Genomic DNA, 17,517 nt, shown 5'->3' with positions numbered 1-17,517 from the left:
AAAAGAAAAGAAAATATTGGCCTGATACTCTATTTGCATTACAGAGTTCCCAGCAGCCTCACCAGGTGAGTTAAAAATGTCACTTCTGGCAAGTGCAGGAACCTCAGGATACTTTGGGGACCACATAAAGAGGAACTAGCCCCCATTTACAGGTATTGCAGGCATGTCTGATGGTAGGTACTTGCTTGGCTTGGCTTCTGGCCTGGAGAGGTTACTAAAAGTTCAACCTAGGGATTCCTTATGAAAAGTTCCAGCAAAGCAGATTCTAAAAGATCTATAAGATCTAAAAGATCAATATTCTTGCTGAGCTTATGTAAATAATTAGGCCAACGTGTTAAAACTGAACTTGTTTTGCAGACAGGTCAGTCCTGATTTGGCTACCTCTGATTTTAAAAAATGACGGCTATTATAGAGAGAAACTATATTTCAATAACACATCTTTGCAGATGTTAAATTATAGCTCTGTCTATAAATGAATGTTGTTTGCCTAAGCTAGACTACTTGAGGTAAACTTCAGAGAAATAGCTTTTCTACTTCTACACAATAGCTCATGTATAGATAATCTTTATGCTTTTTATTCTATGGAGAAAATAACAGGACCCCATAGGTATATGATTATTTAAACAATTCCCCAGCAATTTAATAAATCAACTAGCCCTTTGACCAATTCTGTATGGCTTGGATGACAAAATCACCCCTTTAAAGCCAGAACGTATCCCACTGTATGGGGTTAATTATAAACTTGTGAAGATAATGGATGACCCCATTTTCTTTATAATTTGATTGGATGATATACTTGGGGATGTTCTTACCTCAAGATAAGTATTTTCCCCCCCTTGCCAGTGATTCCTTATAATACTGGTCAGGCTAGACCTCAAACAAAGAGGGCTTCTTTATGGTTTTAGCCCTTAGTCATATTTATCCTAGAAGCCACTTCTACTGAAGTACAATCACTTCTCTTGTGCCCCAGTGTCCCAGTCTCTTGTGTTCCCATGAGTAAGTCTCCTGTGTCTCTTGTGTCCCAGTGATTAAGGGACAGGCTGGACTAGGTAGTGGAAGATAGGTAGGGAGCCATGGAATCAGGTTCACAAAAATCCCAGTGATGTGGAGATAAAAGGAAACCAGAGATAAATGAACCAGACCACCCTATCCTAGGTGTCAGAGGTGGGGTCCTATTCCAGAGAATTACTGGACCCTAAAAGGGAAATGGGCCATTAAAGAAGTTATCACTAGTCCTTTCAGCAAGGCTGCTATCAATGAAGATGTTAAAAAAAATTTAGGTTCTCTGGTTGGCTTTCAATAGAAGAGCAGCCCTACAAGCATCCAGCAGCAGCCCTGTTGGGACCCCTCTACTCCTGAGAGCCTCTTCCATATGCTTGTTTAATAAACTATGGCTTTACTTACTCTCCTTTGCGAGATTCATTCTTCAACTCTGTGAGACAAGAATGTAGCTCTCCTGCTTCACCAGGCTTCCAGATGGTCTCTGCCTTCACCCTGCCTGTGTCCAAGCTGTCCGTCTGCCAGGCAGCACAGCACTCCTGTGTTTTATCTTAGGTATGTGCCTGGATTTCAAAACTCCAAATTGTAGAGATCCCCAGGCAGAGACTCGCAATGATCCTCTGGTGGAGGGTCTTGCTGCACTGTGGCTGGGGCCCGCTTGTCCCCCAAATTGGTTGCCCAACTACACAGTGGTTTGGAGTTCATGATAAAGTGTAGCTAAAGCCAGAACCAAGGGTTGTTGCCTTCAGCCAATGTCTTTGTTCCTAGCAATGTGTTTGCTAGGGAAAGGGGAAGCTCAATGGTGCCCACAGGCCTGTGTCACCTCTTGTCCCTGTGTTGCCACTCCCAAATGCACTCCAAGCAGGAGAACCACTTCTCCCCCTGAGACCCAGGGGATCCTCAGACTGCGCTGCCCAGTCTTGGAACTCTGCCTTGCTTCACCACCGCCACTGGAGCATAGCTAAGCCTGTCGGGCACAACCCTGACGATGGCTCAGACCTCTGAACTTCAGACACTGTGGTCCACTGTTTATAAAATTTGCAGTATTCACCCTCTCTCTCTCCCTTTCCCAGTCAACGGTTTTGGGGAAAGAGTTTTTCTTGTACAGTGCCCTGTGCAAGCTTTCACTCTTTCTCTCTCTTCATCTCTCATTCTTTCCCCATGATCAGGGCTCCTTCACCTCCGCAGCACCCGCAGCTCTCTGCAGCTCCTACCTTCCACAGTGTGGCTTTTTTTTTTTTTCTTTTTTCAGTCTCTAGTTGTGCAGTTTGCTCTCTCAGTCCTCAGATCATTTTCTTGGATGTTCAAAATGATTAGATATTTATAAAGCTGTGTTCAAGGGATGAGGCGAGACTAGAGTCCCTTTACTCTTCCTCCCAATGTTGTTTTGATTCACTTCATTTCATAAATTGAAAGTCATTTGTCATAAAGAGAAGGAGGTAGAAGGAATTATTTGCTCTGAGTGCCAAATAATACTAATACCAATGCCTCTCTACCTCAATTCCATCCTATGACTTTGCCCCTGGCATATATCACTGTAGGCACACTGGCTTCCTTCCTGGCCTCCAGTGCCAGAGTTTTGACACTGACATTCCCTTCACCTGGAACCTTCTGTGCCCAGGTAACCACATACCTGAGCTTCAATATCTCCTTGTCAATGGTGTCTTCCCTGACCGCTTCATTTTAAATGCAACTCCATATCTCTTTCTGCCCCTCCTCACTCTTGACCCCACTTACCTGTCCACATTCCTAACCTTATTTTCTCTCCAGAGCAATATCACTATCTTCCAACTGTGGATTTCACTTGTTTATTCGTGCAGTCACTCTTTCCCTGCTGAAATGTCAGCTTCATGGGATGGCACCTTCTGTCTGCTTTGACCCCTGCTGTCATCCCAATTCTTGAGCAATGCCTTATAGAAAGTAAGCTCTCAAGAAGGATTTGTTCAACAAATTAATGAAGAACTATAAAATGAAGGGATTGGACCAGATAAGCAGTAGGTAGGTAAAATCTGACTTAAGTAAAATTTTTTGCACATGTACATTTGTGTATTATTCTTGGAAGGAGAAAATTTACAAAGTTCATCAGCTATTCAAAATTCTCTCTGAAAAAAAAAAATTCTCTCTGATCCCACAAAGCTGAATAAACCACTAGACACAACATCTTTGTAAAAAGGAGCCTCTGGAGTCTGAGCTCCCTCCCTCTTCCAACCCTCTCTCCATTTGGCTTATTCCATTTCATCGCCCCATAGTGGGATCATATTTTTGTCTTGCTTTCTTATTAAACTGTCAACTCACTAAGGGCAAGGTTAGCATCTGATTCATATCTGCAACCCCATTCAGTTCTAACCCTGGTCTGAGAGCTTGGAAGCTGTTTGCTAAATGAACTAGCAGGACAGCAAGAAGCTAAGGAGTTATCAGAGAAGGCCCCCTTTCACAGTTTGGGCTCTTTTTTCTCCCCAGATAAGATAGAATTTTACTACTACTAAGTTTTGATATATTCACCAAATTTTCAACTTGTAGATCTCCTAAACAGAAAATTAAAGTAGGGAATGGGAAAGACAAACCATGCTTTCACCTTAAACAGCCCATATTTGTGTTTCCTACAGGGAGCTCCCTCTGCTCTGTTCTAACCTGTTGAGAATGTGTGGGTTTTGGTGCAGTGGTCCTTAGGGGTGCAGGGGCAAGGCTTGGGTGGCAGATTGAGTGCAGTTAATGAGCAGACGGACGTTTGCTCATATGTTTGAGTCCATATTTCAGATGGAGGATTAGTCATGTATTGAAACGTGAGTAGCTTCCTAACCTCGTGGTTGTTGCAAAGAGCTCACAAGGTCACTGAATCAGATGCATAGGCCACTGCACATCCTGTTGTCTGATATTAGGGCCCCTCAGGGATGTTCTTTCTCAGTCTTCAATAACCCAGGCCTTCCTCTTTGTCTTGTATAACGGTCACCTCTACGGTTTTGCCTCTTTCATCAGACCCTGAGTCACCTGAGGAAAAGGATCCAGACTAATCTACTCCTTTACTCTTCACAGGATCTGTGTGGGAGAGACTGCTAGCGACCACCGTTTGATTTCCTCTTCCTCCTGGCACACAGGTGGGCCACATTTCCTGGTCATCTGTGTGGTTAGTCAGATATAGTCATCTGGCTGAGTTCTAGCAAAAGTACAAAACACCTCTTTCAGGACTGGTCCGTAGACCTTCAATGATTATCTTCCATGCATCCCCCCTTTTGCATAATCACAGCAGCCTCAGAAGCTACTTGCTGAAGATCATGAAGACATAAGAGGGAACGACCCTAGGACTCAGGGTCACTGCTCAGAGGAGACCTCCTCTTTCCTCCACTGCTCCACCAATGCCCTCCCACCACCACAATCTTAGACCCACTTTTCCACTATGTTAAACCATTGACAGATGTTATCATCTGTTGCTGTTCAAGCAGTCAGCTTACCTTACCTTAAGAGTCTTGCCAGTGGGGACATTCAACAATGTTCATGAAGTGGGATGCTCTAGTAAGGCTCCAGTTGTTAGCAGAGAGAACAGAGAGGGAGCTTTGAAATCCAGATAAGAAGACATCCAAATCCAGACTAGTTTCTCTTTAGGTCATGGGGAAGTGGAGATGGGGAATCTTGTCCATGACAAGTAGGAGGGTGAGGCGTGGTTCTAACATACTCCACTATGCCCATTACCTCTTCATTTCATAAGCCTCATGGACTAGAGAAGGAGATATCCCATTTCTCCTCCTAATCCATATAGTTCCCCACGTCCTTCACCTCTCCAGAATCGGAGAAGAGTTCTAGAGAAAATACAACAGGAGGAAGTATTTCCTAGTAGAAATAAGCTGGAACGCAGACCAGAGACCTGGCTCTGAGTTCTGGGTCTGCCTTATCTTGCTGTGTAGCTCTGAAAACCTCTCTCCACCTCCATGTTTCTTCCCTGTTTTCTGGAAATTGTGTCCTGAGACAGGGACTGTGGGAGGAGATGAGATACTCTCTTAGTCCTTTACTTCCTTTGGCTTCCCTCTGAACAGTAAAGTCCTATAAGGTCTAAACTATGGTTCTGAGGGAATCAGTTCTTCAGGCCCCTGTGTGAGGTGAGCATTTCATTCCTTTTCCTTTGCATTTCTTCATTCTGCTCCTTCCTCCCCTTCTGTCTCTGGAGACCCTACGTTATGGCATATGGTGCTGGCAATTTCTTTTCATTAGTAAGGAGTTTGCCTTCGGGGTTCACCAGGATGTACTGTGTTTTGCTTCCAGTCACAGGAGATCAAGAATCTGGTCTCTTCAGATGGAAGTTACATCCTCCTGAGTGCTGTGGCTGAGCAGCCTAGAGGAAACCATTTCCACCAATGCCACGGCTGTTCCCCCTACAAGAGACCCTTTCCTCCTCTCCCCAGCCCCTCACTCTTACATCCTCACCCACTTGCTACAAATATAAACACAATTGGTGATTCTTCCACCTGTGGCCTTCAAAGGGCTGACTAAGCTATGTTGAATGCTGACTGGCATTCGCTTATTTATGGACATCTGAAAGTAGATCCTTTGACCTTTAATATCTGTTGCAGATCCTCCAGGAGGTAGGGTTTAAAGCAGATGTGATTATTTTCTCTGCAGAGCAAATCTTCTGGCAGCTAAAGCAAGTGCTCAGTACTTCCAGAACCTCAAGATTTTCTGATACAAACTTTGACCAATGACTTAATTATCTCTATGGTGAATAGGCCAAATGATACCATGCACATCTCCGGGGTTGGGAAGTTCATTACCTGTGAGGCATTTGTGAACAGTTGTGATTATTAGAAGAGTTTATGTTTAACTGAATAAGAGTTGAACAAAGTTTTTTTTTTAATATTTTATTTATTTATTCATGAGAAACAGAGAGAGAGAGAGAGAGAGAGAGAGAGAGGCAGAGAGAGAAGCAGGCTCCTTGCAGGAAACCGGACGTGGGACTCGATCCCAGGTCCCCAGGATCACACCCTGGGCTGAAGGCGGCGCTAAACCACTGAGCCACCAGGGCTGCCCAAGTTGAACAAAGTTTTGATGAGTGTTATATTTTGTGCCTTTTGGCTATAAGCAGTAGAAACCACAAACAGCAACAGTTTTATTAAGAACATCTCATTATACATTGGAAAATCTCTAGAGTTAGTAGTCTCAGGCTTTGTGCCATGGCTCAGTGGTATCATAAGGATCTAAGCTCATTTGTCCTTTGCTCCACCTTCATTGGCATGAGTAGAAAATATTCCATTTCTTTCATCAATAGGATAATTTAAAAAAATAGGATAATCTTTCCCAGAAGACCTCTGCCCCTCATTGTCTTTCCTTTGCATCTTACTGTTGAAAATTGGTCATATGCCCACTCTTAGGTAAATCATGACTCATCCTGGTGCTTTAGCTGAAGTCAGGCCACCCAGACAAAGGACATGTCCTTTTAGCCAGAAATATGAGTGAATAGCTGATGGGTAGGAAGTGAATGAGCACTGCTCCTTGAGTCTGTAATTAGGTTTTATGAAAACTCAGGACTCCTTTCTCCAAATCTGAGTCTACCTTAGATTGGTGATACTTAGAATGTAACATTTGTGATTACATAGTATTCTTTAGTGAAGATACCTCAGTAGCCTCTTTGGCATGAAAAATTGTCTGTTTACTTTCACCGACTACTTCCTCCTGGGCCAGAGAGCACATTGAACTATCCTAAACTTCAAGGCGGCTCTGGTTCCCCCTCAAGACAACTGATAACTCCCTCTCTCAGTGGAAAAAGTCAAGTGTCATTCTCTGTAGTCTTTATTCCCAGTAAATTTTCTTCCATGGTCAAAGTTGCAAGGATTTTGCTCAGTGGATTAGAGGCAATAAAAAGAAAATTAAAAAAAAAAAAAAAGAAAAATCTTTATAGTGAACAAATAAACCAAGCCTTGAATGGATCCCAGTGTACTTTTTAAAAATAAAAGTATAAAATTCACTGGTGGTTATACAATCATGGAAATATACATGATATCCCTAATAATCAGACTTTCTCCTTCCTCCCACATTATATACTAATTTGAAAACTTTTTGCAAACTGAAAAGAGAAAGTGAAAGGAATCAAATTATTATTATTATATTTACTTCTTAAAAACTCTCTTCTCTATTAGTGTTACAATGATGGTGATGATGATTACCTTTTATTGAGTGTAACAGGTGCTTTAGTTGATTTTTTTCAAATATCATCTTAGATCCTCATATCAACTCTATAATTATTATTGATATTTTACATATTAGAAACCTAAAGTTCAGATTTTAAGTGATATGTCCAGGGTCATCACTAGAGCAGGGATTATAATTCAGGTTTTTCTGATTCCAAATTGCTTGCTACATTTCCCATCATAAGCCAACCCCTCTTCCTTACATTCCCATTGTCACCCCAACATGTCCATTACTTTTCTAAAGTCCACAGGGTTCTTATTCATCTCTCACTGTGATAATATTTTTATCTTTTTGTCATAATATTTTTGTCTTTTTTAAAAAAAGATTTTATTAATTTATTTGAGAGGGAGAGACAGAGAGAAAGTGGGGAGCAGAGGAAGAGTGACAAGCAGACTCTAAACTGAGCATAGAGCCTCACGTGGGGCTTGATCTCATGACCCTGAGACCATGACCTTAGCTGAAATCAAGATTTGGTCACTTAACTGACCAAACTACCCAGGTGCCTCTGTCTTGGATTTTTAGAAAGGTGGCTCATTAGCTGAGACATTTATGGACAGCCTAGGAAAGTATTCGTCTTTCTGGTTCAACAACTTAAGTCTAGAGGCGTACACATTTAGCTCAGCAAATAAACACCAGGGAGGGGAAGAAAAAAAAAAAAAGAAAGAAACAAAACAAGCAGATAGATTAATGGACAAATCCTGTGGCTTAGGAGAGTATTTCCTTTCTTTTCTTTGTTAGCCTAATAGATGAGGTATGTGCTAAGGGATTTTAAAAGCACCTAAGAACAGCGGTGACAAGTGATGACTGTTCTGAGTTCACATAAGCCCCAGCTGCTTTTGACTTTCCCCAAGAGTTAACCTGGAGGGACACACGAGTTCTGGTTTAAATGGAAGAGAAAAGTAAGGACCACTGGGCTTTGCTCAACCCAGGAGAGGAGAATGAACTGGTGAGTCTTCCCTTTTGTGATTAGTCTTCTCAGAGTCCCTAAGGCTGTGGGCAGGTGCTAGTGTATTGGACTGGCTTTAGGAACTGCAGAGGTTTAAGTATGGTAAGGCTCCTTGAAATCTGAGGGCATGATTTTATAGTTGGGGAAATGGTAAGGGCTAAGAAAATTGTCTTCTAGATGAGTTTTTGCCGCCCTCATATGCATCAGACTGAATGAACCTTCTTTCTTAAGACATTTTGTAGAGTATTCAGTGTGTACCCCACATGGTGCTCACTGAGGTGTCTCCCCCTTATCATCTGGGTTTCCATGTAATTGGGCAAACTCAGGCAAAAACTGAAACTTTTTTTTATTCTTATATTTTTGGTATATCTGTAAAACTTAGGCTTAGTATGCTTTGAGCTGACGTTAGCTAAGAATATATGGTGGTTTTAACCACCAAGTACTGATAAAACTGTAGTGTGGCATGGGATTTAATGCATATTTTTTCAAAAGTTTTCTCTTCTCTTTTTCTCTGTTACCTTTTCTACCAAACATATATGCATCTTGAAAAACAATCATTGGTGCCCCTGGATGGCTCCGTTGGCTAAGCATCTACCTTTGGCTTAGGTCATGATCCCAGGGTCCTGGAATCGAGCCCCACATTGGGCTCCCTGCTCTGTGGGGAGTCTGCTTCTCCCTCTCCTTCTACCCCCTCTTCATCGTCTACCCTCTGTTAGTTCTCTCTCTCTCTCTCTCTCATGCATGTTCTCTTTCAAACAAATAAAGAAGATCTTTAAAAAAAACGAAAATCATTAAAAGCTTGAAAACTATAGTGTCTATTTGGGACTGACAAGTTTACATTTGTAATTTTATTTGATCCTCAGAACACAGTGATGAAAGAATTAATCCTATTCCATAAAAAGAAACCAGATAGGTAAACCATAGAAAGTTACCAGGTAGGTAAAGTAACTTGCATAAGGTCTTCAGTCTGCAAGGGACAGGCAGGAAATCCAGGCCACTTCCTCCTTCACGCTCCATGATGTTTACACTCCAATCATGTCTAGAGGTAGGCAGTGAGAAAGAGAGAGACGGAGTGTGAGGGCCAGGACAGGGAGGGCACACGGCATGGGGAAAGGGCCCAAGGGGTATGGTTCACATAGCAGAAGGGTATCAGTTTCCTGCTTGGCCTCCCGGTTCCCCATGAGGTCTGTGGGAAATCCACACCTACCCTCTCTCCACAGATCCTTTTTTGTTAACCTAAAGAAAATAAGTGATTTCATTTACACTTGCACTGTCCAAGAAGGCAGTCACTGGCCACATGTGGTTTTTGAGCACTAGTAAAGTAACTGGACCAAACTGAAATGTGCTGTATGTATAAAATACATAGCAGACTTTGAAGACATCAAAAGAAAAAAAAAAAAGTAAAATATCTCATTAGTAACTTTTATATTGGTTATATACCGAAATGACAACATTTGGATATATTGGATTAAATGAAATATATTATGAAAATTGATTTCACTTGCTTCTTTCTACCTCTCTAATATGGCCATGAGGAAATTTAAATTACGAGCATGGTTCACTTCAGTGGCTTCTATTATCACACCACACTGATCTTGACAATGGTATAGCACTTACAATCTTCGGACTAAAAGGATTTAAAGAACTAAAACCTACTTACCTGTGTTCACTGATCAACAATTCTGTGCTGTTCCTGAAGTCTTTTTTAATGTGTGATTGAGTGTTCATGAAAATCTTTGGTTGCTCTTTATTTTTCCCTGTGTGCCATGTTTGTACAGTTTATAACCTAGTATTTTAATTCTCTGAATTACGGAGGGAACATAGATATCTCTTCTCAGTCAGGCATGTCTGGAGGCACACTGTGTGCAACGTTAGCCTTTGTTTCACAGTCCTCTTTGGCCATTCTTGCTACATTTACTTTCTGGAGATAATCTTGATTCTGCCCCTGAGACACAAGAGATGCTTTGTTTACATAAGTTGCAAAGCTCGCCATTCTGTTGGTTCTCTTCCTCTGTATAGACACCTACTGACTAAGTGTCAATATTACAACTGGGAGTAGCTCTAAAGGGCAGAATGGCTACTTGGTGTGGAGGACACAGATAGGGCAGGAGAGAACCTCACTTCAAGCAAACTTTTTCCTGGGAAACAGTGGAGGACTTCTAGACTCTAAGACAGCCGATTTGGGCTTTAATTAAGGACCCAAGGCTGACCCCATGGTGTGGCTACATTTTGGGACCTTACTGGTTGCCCAAGGACAACATTACTTACCCCTCCTGAACTTAAAAGGTTGGCAAGGGTCACATACGAAGAGTGGGAAGTGCTATGAAAATATAAAGAGTTCATTTACAACTGAGGAGTCAGGACTTACGATGTGCAACTTGAAAAATGCGTAACTGCATACGGTAAGTGAAACTGAGGTTGGGACTATTTCCCCTTTCTCTGATTACACTTGGGGAGTGATAATTTTTTGAGGTCTACAGTTACAAAGACAAACGGTGTGTGAAGAGTTAGTAAGAAAAATCAGGAATTTGGAATGCTTAAATTATTTTAAACAATGTGATATACTCTTCATCTTCCATTAAAAGACACACACACACACACAAACCCTATTCAAAGGGTTAAAAGTGAAAATAAAAAATCACACCCTATTGGCTCTTTCTTGTCTTTTTCAACATTTATATTAACAACTCGGATGAAGACAAGCTTATGTAATCTGCATCTGACAGATGCAACTGACTCTGAGGGAGAGATAACAATCGAGGCAACAGAATCAAGGGTCAAATTTCTAGAATTGAATGTAGGAGATAAATGCAGTGTAACAGGCCTCCATGTTGAGTTGGTGTTTAAAGTTATCCTCAAACTACAAGGTGAGGATCTCCATGACTTGGGCTCAGAAGCTGTACATGAGAAAGTAATTAAAGAGCTTCATTTGGTTGTGGTTGCATTTTAGTTGCCAGGATGATAATGCTATACAAAAATTAGTCTTTGGATGTCTCAATCGAAGTCTAATAGAAAAAGTAATAATTCTGCTATAATCTGTACTACTTAGGAAACCTTTAGGGAGTTATATTTAATTTTAAGATTCACACAAGTAGTATAGTGTATTTAGAGGGAGAGCTGGATGTCACAAATAAGAATCACTTAAAAGACATTGGGAATAGCTCCCCAAAGAACAGTCAAGGCACTTGTCTTCCAATAGAGAGGCTGATGTGAGGAACAGCGTAGAAGTTGGTAGAACCCAGACCGATTTATTTCCTTTTTTTTAATAATAAATTTATTTTTTATTGGTGTTCAATTTGCCAACATACAGAATAACACCCAGTGCTCATCCTGTCAAGTGCCCCCCTCAGTGCCCGTCACCCATTCACCCCCACCCCCACCTCCTCCCCTTCCACTACCCCTAGTTCATTTCCCAGAGTCAGGAGTCTTTATGTTCTGTCTCCCCTTCTGATATTTCCTACCCATTTCTTCTCCCTTCCCTTCTATTCCCTTTCACTATTATTTATATTCCCCAAATGAATGAGACCATATAATGTTTGTCCTTCTCCGATGGACTCATTTCACTCAGCATAATACCCTCCAGTTCCATCCACGTTGAAGCAAATGGTGGGTATCTGTCATTTCTAATGGCTGAGGAATATTCCATTGTATGCATAGACCACATCTTCTTTATCCATCCATCTCTCGATGGACACCGAGGCTCCTTCCACAGTTTGGCTATTGTGGCCATTGCTGCTAGAAACATCGGGGTGCAGGTGTCCCAGCGTTTCATTGCATCTGTATCTTTGGGGTAAATCCCCAACAGTGCAATTGCTGGGTCATAGGGCAGGTCTATTTTTAACTCTTTGAGGAACCTCCACACAGTTTTCCAGAGTGGCTGCACCAGTTCACATTCCCACCAACAGTGCAAGAGGGTTCCCCTTTCTCTGCATCCTCTCCAACATTTGTGGTTTCCTGCCTTGTTAATTTTCCCCATTCTCACGGGTGTGAGGTGGTATCTCATTGTGGATTTGATTTGTGTTTTCCTGATGGCAAGTGATGCGGAGCATTTTCTCATGTGCTTGTTGGCCATGTCTATGTCTTCCTCTGTGAGATTTCTGTTCATGTCTTTTGCCCATTTCATGATTGGATTGTTTGTTTCTTTGCTGTTGAGTTTAATAAGTTCTTTATAGATCTTGGAAACTAGCCCTTTATCTGATATGTCATTTGCAAAAATCTTCTCCCATTCTGTAGGTTGTCTTTGAGTTTTGTTGACTGTATCCTTTGCTGTGCAAAAGCTTCTTATCTTGATGAAGTCCCAATAGTTCATTGTTGCTTTTGTTTCTTTTGCCTTCGTGGATGTATCTTGCAAGAAGTTACTGTGGCTGAGTTCAAAAAGGGTGTTGCCTGTGTTCTCCTTTAGGATTTTGATGGAATCTTGTCTCACATTTAGATCTTTCATCCATTTTGAGTTTATCTTTATGTCTGGTGAAAGAGAGTGGTCTAGTTTCATTCTTCTGCACGTGGCTGTCCAATTTTCCCAGCACCATTTATTGAAAAGACTGTCTTTTTTTCCAGTGGACAGTCTTTCCTGCTTTGTTGAACATTATTTGACCATAGAGTTGAGAATACACTTCTGGATTCTCTATTCTGTTCCATCGATCTATGTGTCTGTTTTTGTGCCGGGACCACACTGTCTTGATGACCACAGCTTTGTAGTACAACCTGAAATCTGGCATTGTGATGCCCCCAGATATGGTTTTCTTTTTTAAAATTCCCCTGGCTATTCGGGGTCTTTTCTGATTCCACACAAATCTTAAAATAATTTGTTCTAACTCTCTGAAGAAAGTCCATGGTATTTTGATAGGGATTGCATTATATGTGTAAATTGCCCTGGGTAACGTTGACATTTTCACAATATTAATTCTTCCAATTCATGAGCAGGGAATATTTTTCCATCTCTTTGCGTCTTCCTCAATTTCTTTCAGAAGTGTTCTATAGTTTTTAGGGTATAGATCCCTTACCTCTTTGGTTAGGTTTATTCCTAGGTATCTTATGCTTTTGGGTGCAATTGTAAATGGGATTGACTCCTTAATTTCTCTTTCTTCAGTCTCATTGTTAGTGTATAGAAATGCCACTGATTTCTGGGCATTGATTTTGTATCCTGCCACGCTACCAAATTGCTGTATGAGTTCTAGCAATCTTGGGGTGGAGTCTTTGGGTTTTCTATGTAGAGTATCATGTCATCTGCGAAGAGGGACAGTTTGACTTCTTCTTTGCCATTTTGAATGCCTTAAATGTCTTTTTGTTGTCTGATTGCTGAGGCTAGGACTTCCAGTACTATGTTGAACAGCAGTGGTGAGAGTGGACATCCCTGTCTTGTTCCTGATCTTAGGGGAAAGGCTCCCAGTGCTTCCCCATTGAGAATGATATTTGCTGTGGGCTTTTTGTAGATGGCTTTTAAGATGTCGAGGAATGTTCCCTCTATCCCTACACTCTGAAGAGTTTTGATCAGGAATGGATGCTGTATTTTGTTAAATGCTTTCTCTGCATCTAATGAGAGGATCATATGGTTCTTGGTTTTTCTCTTGCTGATATGATGAATCACATTGATTGTTTTACGAGTGTTGAACCAGCCTTTTGTCCCAGGGATAAATCCTACTTGGTCATGGTGAATAATTTTCTTAATGTACTGTTGGATCCTATTGGCCAGTATCTTGTTGAGAATTTTTGCATCCATGTTCATCAGGGATATTGGTCTATAATTCTCCTTTTTGGTGGGGTCTTTGGTTTTGGAATTAAGGTGATGCTGGCCTCATAGAACGAATTTGGAAGTACTCCATCTCTTTCTATCTTTCCAAACAGCTTTAATAGAATAGATATGGTTTCTTCCTTAAACGTTAGATAGAATTCCCCTAGGAAGCCATCTGGCCCTGGACTCTTGTGTCTTGGGAGGTTTTTGATGACTGCTTCAATTTCCTCCCTGGTTATTGGCCTGTTCAGGTTTTCTATTTCTTCCTGATCCAGTTTTGGTAATTTGTGGCTTTCCAGAAAAGCGTCCATTTCTTCTAGATTGCCTAATTTATTGGCGTATAGCTGTTCATAATATGTTTTTAAAATCGTTTGTATTTCCTTGGTGTTGGTAGTGATCTCTCCTTTCTCATTCATGATTTTATTAATTTGAGTCTTCTCTCTCTTCTTTTTAGTAAGGCTGGCTAATGGTTCATCTCTCTTATTAATTCTTTCAAAGAACCAACTCCTTGTTTTGTTGATCTGTTCCACAGTTCTTCTGGTCTCGATTTCATTGCGTTCTGCTTGAATCTTTATTAACTCTCTTCTTCTGCTGGGCGTGGGGTCCATCTGCTGTTTTTTCTCTAGCTCCTTTATGTGTAAGGTTAGCTTTTGTATTTGAGTCCTTTCCAGTTTTTGAATGGATGCTTGTATTGCGATGTATTTCCCCCTCAGGACTGCTTTTGCTGCATCCAAAGATTTTGAATGGTTGCATCTTCATTCTCATTAGTTTCCATGAATCTTTTAAATTCTTCCTTAATTTCCTGGTTGACCCTTTCATCTTTTAGCAGGATGGTCTTTAACCTCCACATGTTTGAGGTCCTTCCAAACTTCTTGTTGTGATTTAGTTCTAATTTCAAGGCATTATGGTCTGAGAATATGCAGGGGACAATCCCAATCTTTTGGTATCGGTTCAGACCTGATTTGTGACCCAGTATGTGGTCTATTCTGGAGAAAGTTCCATGTGCACTTGAGAAGAATGTGTATTCAGTTGCGTTTGGATGTAAAGTTCTGTAGATATCTGTGAAATCCATCTGGTCCAGTGTATCATTTAAAGCTCTTATTTCTTTGGAGATGTTGTGTTTAAAAGACCTATCGAGTGTAGAAAGCGCTAGATTGAAGTCACCAAGTATAAGTGTATTATTATCTAAGTATGTCTTAACTTCGGTTATTAACTGATTGATATATTTGGCAGCTCCCACATTTGGGGCATATATAATGAGGATTGTTAAGTCCTCTTGTTGGATAGATCCTTTAAGTATGATATAGCATCCTTCTTCATCTCTCACTACAGTCTTCGGGGTAAATTTTAGTTTATCTGATATAAGGATGGCTACCCCTGCTTTCTTTTGAGGACCATTTGAATGGTAAATGGTTCTCCAACCTTTTATTTTCAGGCTGTAGGTGTCCTTCTGTCTAAAATGAGTCTCTTGTAGACAGCAAATAGATGGGTCCTGCTTTTTTATCCAGTCTGAAACCCTGCGCCTTTTGATGGGGTCATTAAGCCCGTTCACATTCAGAGTTACTATTGAGAGATATGAGTTTAGTGTCATCATGATATCTATCCAGTCTTTGTTTTTGTGGATTGTTCCACTGGGCTTCTTCTTAAAGGGGAATTTTAAGAGTCCCCTTAAAATTTCTTGCAGAGCTGGTTTGGAGGTCACATATTCTTTCAGTTCCTGCCTGTCTTGGAAGCTCTTTATCTCTCCTTCCATTCTGAATGAGAGCCTTGCTGGATAAAGTATTCTTGGTTGCATGTTCCTCTCATTTAGGACCCTGAATATATCCTGCCAGCCCTTTCTGGCCTGCCAGGTCTCTGTGGAGAGGTCTGCTGTTACCCTAATACTCCCCCGATAAAAGTCAGGGATTTCTTGTCTCTTGCTGCTTTAAGGATCTTCTCTTTATCTTTGGAATTTGCAAGCTTAACTATTAAATGTCGAGGTGTTGAACGGTTTTTATTGATTTTAGGGGGTGATCTCTCTATTTCCTGGATCTGAATGCCTGTTTCCCTTCCCAGATTAGGAAAGTTTTCAGCTAGGATTTGTTCAAATACATATTCTGGCCCTCTGGCCCTTTTGGCGCCCTCGGGAACCCCCATTAAACGTAGGTTTTTCTTCCTCAGGCTGTCGTTTATTTCCCTTAATCTATCTTCATGGTCTTTTAATTGTCTCTTTTTTCCTCTTTGCCATCAACTTGTCTTCCATGTCACTCACTCGTTCTTCCACCTCGTTAACCCTCGTCGTTAGGACTTCTAGTTTGGATTGCATCTCATTCAATTGATTTTTAATGTCTGCCTGATTAGATGTAAATTCTGCAGTCATGAAGTGTCTTGAGTCCTTTATGCTTTTTTCTAGAGCCACCAGTAGTTTTATAATAGTGCTTCTGAATTGGCTTTCTGACATTGAATTGTAATCCAGATTTTGTAACTCTGTGGGAGAGAGGACTGTTTCTGATTCTTTCTTTTGAGGTGAGGTTTTCCTTCTAGTCATTTTGCTCAGTGAAGAGTGGCCAAAAACAAGTTGTATTGGGAAAAGGAGAGAATGAGAGGAGAGAAAGAAGGAAAGAAAAGAGAAAAAGAAAAAAAGAGAGAGAGAAGAAAAAGAGAAAGAAAAAAAAAGGTGGGGGAAGCAAACAGAAATCAAAAAGAAAAAAAACAAAACAGAAAACCACGGGGGAGTATCTTCTGATTCTGTATACTGAGTCCCTTGACTTCCCCTGGAACTTGTCCGTCTAGCTGGTCTTCTGGGGGAGGGGCCTGTTGTGCTGATTTTCAGGTGTTAGCACTTGGGGGAGCTGCTCTACCCCCTGCCTGGTGCAGGGCTCAGTGGGGGTTGTTCACCCCGTGAGGCCCCAGGAGGAACAACTGCAGTGGCGGGGCAGCTCTGGAGCCCTGGATTCAGCCCCCGCAGGAACTCCGGAGCTCTCCGTCTGCAGGGCCTGGAGGCTCCGGGGCGGGGCCGCTGATCTGCTCATCTGGGGCAGGAGCGTCCTTGCTGTCCTGGGCCCTCCCGGCCTCTGCCTGTCCCGGGGGAGGCCGGATCCTGGGCTGTGACCCGGCGCCCTGTGCTCTGGGGCCTGCGCTATTGGATTCGCGCTCCCGCCCCGCAGCCCCCTCCGCGGAGCCGCCCCCGAGCCCCTCCAGCTGCTCCGGGTCCGCTGTGCGCGCTGCAGCCCTTAGGGAGCTCGGCGCACTCTCCCGGGGCGCAGTTGGTCTGTTAGTGTCCCCGGGAGCCCGAGGGCATCCCCGCCCTCCTGGGTCCTGCTCCGACTCCCTGGAGCCCCTTTCCCCCGGGAAGGTCGGTGCAGCTCCTGCGTCTCCAGGACGGGGCTCTCCTGTCCTGGGGACACTCGCCCCGGCCTCAGCCCGGCTCCTCGCGGGGCCCCTCCCCCTTGGAGGCCTTTTGTTTCTTTATTTCTTTTCCCCCCGTCTTCCTACCTTGATAGAAGCGCGAACTCTTCTCACTGTTGCATTCCAGCTGGTCTCTCTTTAAATCTCAGGCCGAATTCGTATATTTTCAGGATGATTTGAGGGTTATTTAGGTAATTTGGTGGGGACAGGTGACCTGGGGACCCTACTCTTCCGTCATCTTGCCCCTCTCCGATTTATTTCCATCATGGGAGAATTTTCT

General features: G+C 42.3%; 1 protein-coding gene across 2 annotated transcripts in view; it reads left to right on the top strand.

The window, feature by feature from the left end:
- The first annotated feature begins 7,888 nt into the window (after positions 1 to 7,888).
- ATP13A5 (ATPase 13A5) overlaps positions 7,889 to 17,517 on the top strand; it is a 105,881-nt gene continuing 96,252 nt past the window's right edge. For both annotated transcript variants that reach the window (XM_038583712.1, XM_038583711.1), the window contains exon 1: positions 7,889 to 8,119. In XM_038583712.1, coding sequence (XP_038439640.1) covers positions 8,060 to 8,119 — 60 coding nt within the window. In that variant the 5' untranslated portion in view covers positions 7,889 to 8,059. The remainder of the gene's footprint in view (positions 8,120 to 17,517) is intronic.

This window comes from Canis lupus, chromosome 34 (genome assembly GCF_011100685.1).
Source record: "Canis lupus familiaris isolate Mischka breed German Shepherd chromosome 34, alternate assembly UU_Cfam_GSD_1.0, whole genome shotgun sequence".
Classification (NCBI taxonomy): Eukaryota; Metazoa; Chordata; class Mammalia; order Carnivora; family Canidae; genus Canis; species Canis lupus.
This window is presented reverse-complemented; position numbering and strand designations above follow the sequence as displayed.